Here is a 9,160-nt window from a genome sequence, read left to right on the forward strand (position 1 = left end):
TTTAAATGAGCCATTCAAATCTATTAACTCAAAACTCACTAAATAAATAAGTATAAGTGACAATGTATAAGCATGACAAGTAATCTAAATTTGAATTCATCTTGAAATTTTGTACATATGATGCATCCACATGACTAGAATATCTATTATCAGTACAGGAAAGATTAAACCTTTTTTACACTATCTATATAAATTATAAAGTCAAGGGTTGGGTGCACTATCATGTCGTGTTAACACACTTTTAATATTTTCTAACCTTTTATTTGTATCCTTACTATTAAGAGTATTTAATTTTTGTCAAATAAAAAATTATGGCTTCAAGGATAGTTTTGTTAATTAGTTAATTACACACCCTCCTATTTTTTAATATGAATTTTTTTTTTGGCAAAACCCCGTCCCTAGGGTGGGGACACCAACCCCCAATTTATTAATAACACCAAGTTACACTGATATAGTGAAAAGTAGAAACCAAGAGATCTATTCTCTCACAACTTGTGTTCCAACCAAAGGAATTTCCCTACTAACCAAAAGTATAGTCGCTCTAATACCCCTCGAGAGTTGTTGAATTGCAGCACTAGGAAAATCATCCTGAGCCTCCATCATTGCTAATTTGTCCGCCGCACTGTTCGCTTCCCAGAATATGTGAGTAACTGTAGAGTGCAAGCTCCGAAGCAATTCCTGAATCCGTCGTAGAGAGCTACATAACGGCCCCTTTGTCAGACTTCTTGTTTCCAACAATTGAACTAACCCCGCTGAATCCACTTCTACCAATAGATTCTGAACCCGAGTCCTTTTATACAATTGTAGACCATGCAGCAATGCCAAACTTTTAGCCATCAGCACATCGACCTCCCAGATCTCCTTGTAGAATGCAAAGATCAATTTGCCCTCATGGTCCCTTAGCAGTCCTCCTCCTGAAGCTTTCCCTTTTGAGACACTGGCGTCCGTATTCAACTTGACAGCACCCTGCAGGGGCCGCTTCCAGGAGATCACCAACCGTCGAGTTACCTACGGTAGCTTAGTAACAAATGTTGCCCAAGGATCATCTAAGTCACCATTGAAATGCAATGGAGAAAACACCTTAGCCCGTACTAATTGCTCAACCAAACTTCCCACCGTCAAAATTACCTCTTGCATCTCAAAGCGAGCATCGTCAAACCGTGACTTATTCCGCACTTTTCATAGGCACCATAAAATTAAACACAGAATGACAAACCTTATGTGATTTGCTAAAACCGATGAGGTAGACACAAACCAAGATAGACACTCTACCGAGATTGATCGTGATCTAGTGTGAAGGATACCAAACCGTCTTCGGAAGAAACTCCAAACATGCTCCGCTACTGCCCTAGTAACGAATAGGTGGGTCAAGGATTCTTCATGCAAAGAACAACAGCTACACCTAGATGTCAGCATGATACCCCGCTTTTTTAGATTTAAATTCACCGGAACCATATTATGCACCACTTTCCGAGCTAAGAAGGAGATTTTTAACGGAGATACTATTCCATAGAAACCTATCAACCAGGGATAAACTTCTTTTCTGTGTGACAGCCCCACTTTCCCCAAAAGCGAACCAGAGGGGTCAGCGGACCGCTTGCCCAACTCTCGCCAGGATTCACTACAATCCATAACAAGAATTACTTGAAATTTCTAAACTAACCAAAATAATGTTCATTACACCCCAAAATAACATTTACATACATCCAAGAGCTATTACATGTGTTCGCGTACAAAAGATTCATCATTCTGCATCTATTTTAAGTACAACCCAAAAATATATACACTACAGTCATTTCTGATAGGAGTATATTTTACGTATTTTTAGTGTGTTTTATTGGTTAGTTTTGGTGTGTTTTATTTAGTTTTATAAATAATTAACTAAGATTCTATTGAAAATATGCATTTTGTGGTTTAAAGTGTGAAAATTGCATTTCTATGGATTTTTATGATAAAAATTTCATATTTTACAGGTTTATTGATTCAATCATCAAATGGAGTGCATTGAGAATATAATTTGATGATTGATGATGGATTAAAGTGATAAAAATAGAATATGAAGTGTGAAAGAAGAAATGCAATTAAAGTCAAAAGGAAGCAAGATGTTCAGCTTTGACACGTTTTTGTATTTTAGCTATATCTTGAGCTACATACATTGGATTGAGATGATTCTTGAACCATTTTTTAAGCTAAGAGACAGATCTACATTTGGTATGAAGACATCAAAGTCCAATTCGACTGTTTTCCTGGTCAAAATATCGAAATACAGAAGTAAACGTTTGCTACTGAGAGCTGAAAAAGCGGAATTGACCAGTCAGTGGTATTTTTATCATATCTTGGTCCTCAGAACTCTAAATTGGATGATTCTTGATGCATTGGAAAGCTATTTATGTTTTGCACAAGAGCCAATTCAGTTGTCATCATAGAGAAAACAACAGTTGAAGTAGCCAGATTCTGGTTAGAAATAGCTACTCTCCACTGGTACAACCTGTTTTCTCCTTCAATAATTTACAGCTATGAGTGAACATATGACAAGAAATTAGCAGCTGTAAAAGGGATGTTTCAAGCCTCATTTCCTGACTGTATTCATCTATATATAGCCATGGACTTGCAAGATTCAAAATAACTTGGGAAGGCTAGAGAAACTCACCAGAAATGTAGCTTTCACTAGTTTTTAGTTCATTAGTTAGGGTAGTGTTTCCTTCTTGTATTTGTAGCTAAACTTAGATAAAGTTGAGAATGAAGATGGAGAGCATGGAGTTCAAGTGACATGGGTGACATTTCTCCTATCACTTTATTTCTTGTATTGCATCTTATGTTTAATTATAATATAAGTATGGATCTTTCTTTTATTTTCTTCATGTTTAGTTAAAGTTTTTGCCTAGAGTTATGGTTGAACTTGCTATATTTTGTTTGTGATGTTTACTTGGCTACTTGGTGATATTATTTTGAGAAAGTTATTTATCACTTTTGATTTTCTAATCATAATTTATTGGCCATTAATTGTAATTATATAAAGGTGTTAAATTTGCAATGAGAATTGGAATTTAACACTAGTTCAAAGAAGTGATAAACGTAGGGAGTACACTCACGAGAGTAGAGGTGCACCTATATGGTTTAAGTAACTTGTTCATGTAATTTCATAGAAGAAATGAGTTTGTATTTAATTCATAACTACGAGAGTAGGTATGACTTATTTACAAGTATAGATGATTCACTACAAGAGTAGGTTTCACATACATAAGGAAATTACGCCATAACTAGCCAAGATAATAGCATTCACTTAATCGGTAACTTCATTTGCAAGAGTAGTAAGGAATTCCATATCTCTAGGAGCTTTCTAGTGTTATTTTCATAAATTTTATATTTGTAGTAGTCTAAATAATAAAGGAGTTTGAAAAATACCGGTAATTGCACTCTTCCTTGTGGGATCGACTCTTAATACCCTATACTCGCTCACGATTCGTATACTTGCGATAAATCACGTATGGGGTATTTAGGAGTTTATAAATATAAAACTTAATTGTGAATGAACTTATTGTATAAGTATACCCCGCGCACGTCAAGTTTTTGGCGCCGTTGCCGGGGAAGATTTGGCAATATCAGTGTGAAGAGCAACTTTCTTAGTTTAGACATTTTATTAGTTATAGGGTGAATGTTATTTTCTGTTATTTTAGTGTTTAATGTTTGTTTGTATTTTATCACCTATTATTCTTACTAATCTTGCTCTTAAATTGTTTAAAAGCAATTTTAGGTGATGAGAATGGTAGGCCAATTTGGAGGACAATACTTGAGAAATGGAAGTTTGGCAATGGATGGTTACCAAGTGCAAACCTCCTTCAATAGAGGTAATCAAGAATTTACTGAATGTATGTCTTTTGAAAATGGTTTAAGGTGCTTAAAGGCTAAATTTGATGTTATGATGTTACAAGTTCAAATGGATACAATTATGCATGAAATTGAGCAAGGAAGGAATGTTAATACTTTTAATTCTTATCATGTGATTTGTGACTTGTGTGGAGGTTATCATGCTACTAATACATGTAGACAAGTACAAAATATGAATTATTATGATGAATTAGAGCATTACAATCTTTGTTTTGATCAATACAGTGCTAATTGGAACAATTTTCCTACGTATGGTTGGGATAATCAATGTGGATATAGAGATTTTTTATATTTTTATGATTACCGACGTGAAAGTGTCTAATATGAATCAAAACCATCTTGGGAGTTGGCAATAAAGAATTTAGCTAATGCACCTCTACCTTGGGAATTAGAAAGTAAACCATTAGTTAATGATTCTAATGCATTTTGGGAGCTAGCTGTAGAAAATTTTTCTAATCAATTTGATTCAACAATAGAAAAGCTAGCAAATGCAACCTGAAACTGTTTTAATAGGATTGAGAAAAGGATAGATGAATTAGCTTCTCACTTTGGTAGAATACATGAGCAATTGAATACATTGTGTGAAGTTATTTCTTCTAATAATTTGCAAAATGATTCTAGCATGAATGGTGGGAATGTTGTATGTGATAATAGATTGCATTTTGATGAAAATAATGAATCTCAATTGTGTTTCAATGAGTAAATATCTATTTCACATGATAATATCTTTGAAACTAATTTCAAACCTCAAGAGGTGAGTTTTAATGACTTATTTTTCACCCCTCTTGAGGAGTGCATTGAAAGTATTGGTTCTAAAGGTATTGTTGCCCAAGAAACCTTTATGGCAACTCCTTTGGTGAATTCTCAAGTGGTGCATATTCAAGGTAATATCTATGACTCACTTGAGATAAGTATGCTTCTTCCACCTCTCATATCATTTGAACATGTGGCTTTTGTTAGTAAGCCACCTTTTAATGATCCACCACGACAAAAATTGGTGGATTATTCATTAACAAAGCCTCCTTGAGAAATGAGGTGAAAAAGTCGAGCCAACGACTATAAACATAAGCGCTTATTGGGAGGCAACCCAATGTTTTGGCTATTTTATTTTGGTGTGATTTCATGTTTAAATTATGTGCTGAGTTATTTTGTTATTTTTCATTTGTTTCTCATTTTCTATCTTTAGGTTAATATTACTAATGGTTATCAAATGGAACGCATGAAACATGGGAGACAGATGAACAACGTACCTTGAAGCTTCATATTCAATTACAACAATAGGGGAGTATTATTTTCTTTTTCTTAATTTTCCTTTTTACACATTGAGGACAATGTGCATGTTAAGTGTGGGGGGAAGAATTGAGATTATATACATTGTATGTGATTGACTTATTAGTTGTAAATATTGGACTTGTGTTAAAATTCAAAATTTTTCTTGTCCATAATTGCAAAGTTGCCTCAAAATGTTTCAATTTTTTTTTTTCAAATTATCTAAGGGATAACAAGTTCCTTACCATTAGTAGTTCAAATTCCTTCTATATTTGAGATAAATATATGTGATTTGGAAACTTCTTTTCTCATTTAATTTGAAAATAACTATTATGTGATTATAATTTGTACATTTATAGGAAAGTATATTTTGTAAACTGGAGAAAATTATGCCTATTTTTTTGCATATTTAATGAAATTTTTTTCTCTTTATTTGATTTTATAAGTTAAGTGATAAATATGGTCAATAAGTGCAATACTCTTCTCATGATTATTCTTTTGAGAAAATTATTATTATCTTTGTTGTTACAAAAAAAAAAGTGGAAAGAAAAAAAGAGAAAAAATAAAAAAAAATAAGAAGAAAAAAATAAAATAAGAGTTATTCTACTCTAATGATTCTGGTACTTAGTAACCGGGAGTCTTCATTTACAAATGTCGCCTTTCGCGTAAAACGGTACTTGAATTAAGAGTATGCAAGGCAACTTGAGTATGTGAAGTGTTGAGTAATCGGCAATCTTCATCTAAAAATGTCGATTTTCGCGTCAAAAGGCAATTTCACAACTTAAGTAATATTTAGTTATATTATATAAATAAATCCCTCTTTAAATTTGAATAAGAAATGATCATGAGTTTAGGAAGCATATTATTGACCATATGAGTTACTTGCGTATGAAATTGGGTAAGGATGAGAAATTAACTTGAATTTGTTATAATGGTGGTATAATTGGCTCTCATTTACTTGATATTATGAGTACTTGCATAATGGTTGTTTACCTTGTTTTTGAGAAAATGAAGTGCAATAGTACACATATATTTATTTTCAAAAATTGAATCATTGTTGGTTTGTATTTTTTATTGCTTGAGGACAAGCAATGGTTCAAGTGTGGGGGTATTTGATAGGAGTATATTTTACGTATTTTTAGTGTGTTTTATTGGTTAATTTTGGTGTGTTTTATTTATTTTTATAAATAATTAACTAAGATTCTAGTGAAAATATGCATTTTGTGGTTTAAAGTGTGAAAATTGCATTTCTATGAATTTTTATGACAAAAATTTCATATTTTACAGGTTTATTGATTCAATCATCAAATTGAGTGCATTGAGAATATAATTTGATGATTGATGATGGATTAAAGTGATAAAAATAGAATATGAAGTGTGAAAGAAGAAATGCAATTAAAGTCAAAAGGAAGCAAGATGTTCAGCTTTGACACGTTTTTATATTTTGGCTATATCTTGAACTACATACATTGGATTGAGATGATTCTTGAACCATTTTTGAAGCTAAGAGACAGATCTACATTTGGTATGAAGACATCAAAGTCCAATTCGGCTGTTTTCCTGGTCAAAATGTCGAAATACAGAAGTAAAAGTTTGCTGCTGAGAGCTGAAAACGCGGAATTGACCAGTCAGTGGTATTTTTATCATATCTTGGTTCTCAGAACTCTAAATTGGATGATTCTTGATGCATTGGAAAGCTATTTCAAAGGACTACAACTTATATGTTTTGTACAAGAGCCAATTCAGCCGTCATCATAGAGAAAATAGCAGTTGAAGTAGCCAGATTCTGATCAGAAATAGCTGCTCTCCGCTGGTACAACCTGTTTTCTCCTTCAATAATTTACAGCTATGAATGAACGTATGACAAGTGCAATTAGCAGCTGTAAAAAGGATGCTTCAAGTCTCATTTTCTGACTGCATTCATCTATATATAGCCATGAACTTGCAAGATTCAAAATAACTTGGGAAGGCTAGAGAAACTCACCAGAAATGTAGCTTTCACTAGTTTTTAGTTCATTAGTTAGGGTAGTGTTTCCTTCTTGTATTTGTAGCTAAACTTAGATGAAGTTGAGAATGAAAATGGAGAGTATGGAGCTCAAGTGACATGGGTGACATTTCTCCTATTACTTTATTTCTTGTATTGCATCTTATGTTTAGTTATAATATAAGTATGGATCTTTCTTTTATTTGCTTCATGTTTAGTTAAAGTTTTTGCTTAGAGTTATGGTTGAACTTGCTATATTTTGTTTGTGATGTTTACTTAGCTACTTGGTGATATTATTTTGAGAAAGTTATCTATCACTTTTGATTTTCTAATCATAATTAACTGGCCATTAATTGTGATTATATAAAGATGTTAAATTTGCAATGAGAATTGGAATTTAACACTAGTTCAAAGAAGTGATAAACCTAGGGAGTACACTCACGAGAGTAGAAGTGCACCTATGTGGCTTAAGTAACTTGTTCATGTAATTTCATAGAAGAAATGATCTTGTATTTAATTTATAACCACGAGAGTAGGTATGACTTATTTACAAGTATAGATGATTCACTACGAGAGTAGGTTTCACATACATAAGAAAATTATGCCATAACTAGCCAAGATAATAGCATTCACTTAATCGGTAACTTCATTTGCAAGAGTAATAAGGAATTCCATATCTCTAGGAGCTTGCTAGTGTTATTTTCATAAATTTTATATTTGTGGTAGTCTAAATAATAAAAGAGTTTGAAAAACACCGGTAATTGCACTCTTCCCTGTGGGATCGACCCTTAATACCCTATACTCGCTCACGATTCGTATACTTGCGATAAATCGCGTGTGGGGTATTTAGGAGTTTATAAATGTAAAAGTTGATTGTGAATGAACTTATGGTATAAGTATACCCCGCGTACGTCAATTTCTACTAAAATAAAAACTTAAAGTCTCTCAAAACATTCCAACAGTATTCTTAAGTATTCTCAGATCCGAATCCTGTTAAGGAAAACAAAACATGGGATGAGCTTACGCCCAGTGAACATTTCAGGTAAACAGACAAAATAAGGGAATAACACAATTTAACATGTAAGCACGTTTTTCCAAGTAATATAGGTTCAAGTAAGTCGATACTCAATTTTAGAAACTAGTAGTGCAACAATTAATTGTAATAGGAATATTTAAATATAAAATACTTGATAAATAATAACATTCATACGTCCATTCAATCATTTGTTCAAGTAAATACAAGGATGAACAATAATTTAAACATTAAAAGGATATGAGACTCACAGGGAGCAATATTCACCTTATAACTGCCAATAAACAATCCCCTACGTTTTACCATCTTATAACCTCCGAACTCCCACCTTATGTCCTCCGAAAGATCAACAATCTCCTCATTTAACATTCACCTTATACCCTCTGACAAATCAACAATCCCTTTGTGAGGACTTGAAAATCTATTATTTTAAAATCCCTAATTTTGGCTTAATTATTTATTTATTTGTATTTTTGCCACGAATAAAATTTTCTAACGTTATTAGACCTAAGTTCATGGATTTATAGTTTCGTTATATTTTTAAAGTGTCTCGACTCAAAAATTATTTTCTTAAAAGCTTGTTTAGTGAAAAGTGAAAACGTGTCTGAAAACTCTAGCCAATTGGGAGTACAACAAGCTCGAAAATTTGGACATAGGTACAATGGTCCAAAATAGGTAACTTTAGGCCTAAGTATTCAAGCGATAGTAGTGGTGCGATCGTTATAAAAATTTCTCGAAGGTTTCATTTTATCGCGCCTAAATTGGAAATACATGTTTTCACTTGCGCGCTTAATTGAGGGACTTTAGACCATTATTTTGGGACAATTAAGAATGAATAATATTTATATGAATGTAAGTGCCTTAGAGGTTTAGTGCACTAGTGCAACAAACTTAAGAGAAATCGAGCACAAAACGCACGCGTATGCGCACTATTTGCAAATTGACTTTTGCGCACTTAAACTATTAGACGTTCAGCGTTCCTTGTA

At 32.9% G+C, this 9,160-nt stretch overlaps 1 protein-coding gene across 1 annotated transcript; it reads right to left on the reverse strand.

The window, feature by feature from the left end:
• Window positions 1-477: 477 nt before the first annotated feature.
• LOC113743963 (uncharacterized) lies at window positions 478-8,543 on the reverse strand. The gene is made up of 3 exons (XM_027272010.1): window positions 8,426-8,543; window positions 1,129-1,175; window positions 478-1,008 (listed from the first exon to the last, which is right to left on the reverse strand). The coding sequence occupies exons 1-3, from the start codon at window positions 8,541-8,543 to the stop codon at window positions 478-480; spliced, it is 696 nt and encodes a 231-aa protein (XP_027127811.1).
• Window positions 8,544-9,160: the final 617 nt, after the last annotated feature.

This window comes from Coffea arabica, chromosome 5e (assembly GCF_036785885.1).
Source record: "Coffea arabica cultivar ET-39 chromosome 5e, Coffea Arabica ET-39 HiFi, whole genome shotgun sequence".
Lineage (NCBI taxonomy): Eukaryota > Viridiplantae > Streptophyta > Magnoliopsida > Gentianales > Rubiaceae > Coffea > Coffea arabica.

Excerpts from the sequence above, each read along its gene's own strand:
- LOC113743963 (XM_027272010.1), bottom strand. The coding sequence starts at position 8,543 with ATGTTAAATGAGGAGATTGTTGATCTTTCGGAGGACATAAGGTGGGAG. Across the intron at positions 1,176-8,425 it reads TAAGGTGAATATTGCTCCCT|TGCGGAATAAGTCACGGTTT; the intron begins GTGAGTCTCATA and ends GCCTATGAAAAG. Across the intron at positions 1,009-1,128 it reads CTCGCTTTGAGATGCAAGAG|GTAACTCGACGGTTGGTGAT; the intron begins GTAATTTTGACG and ends AAGCTACCGTAG.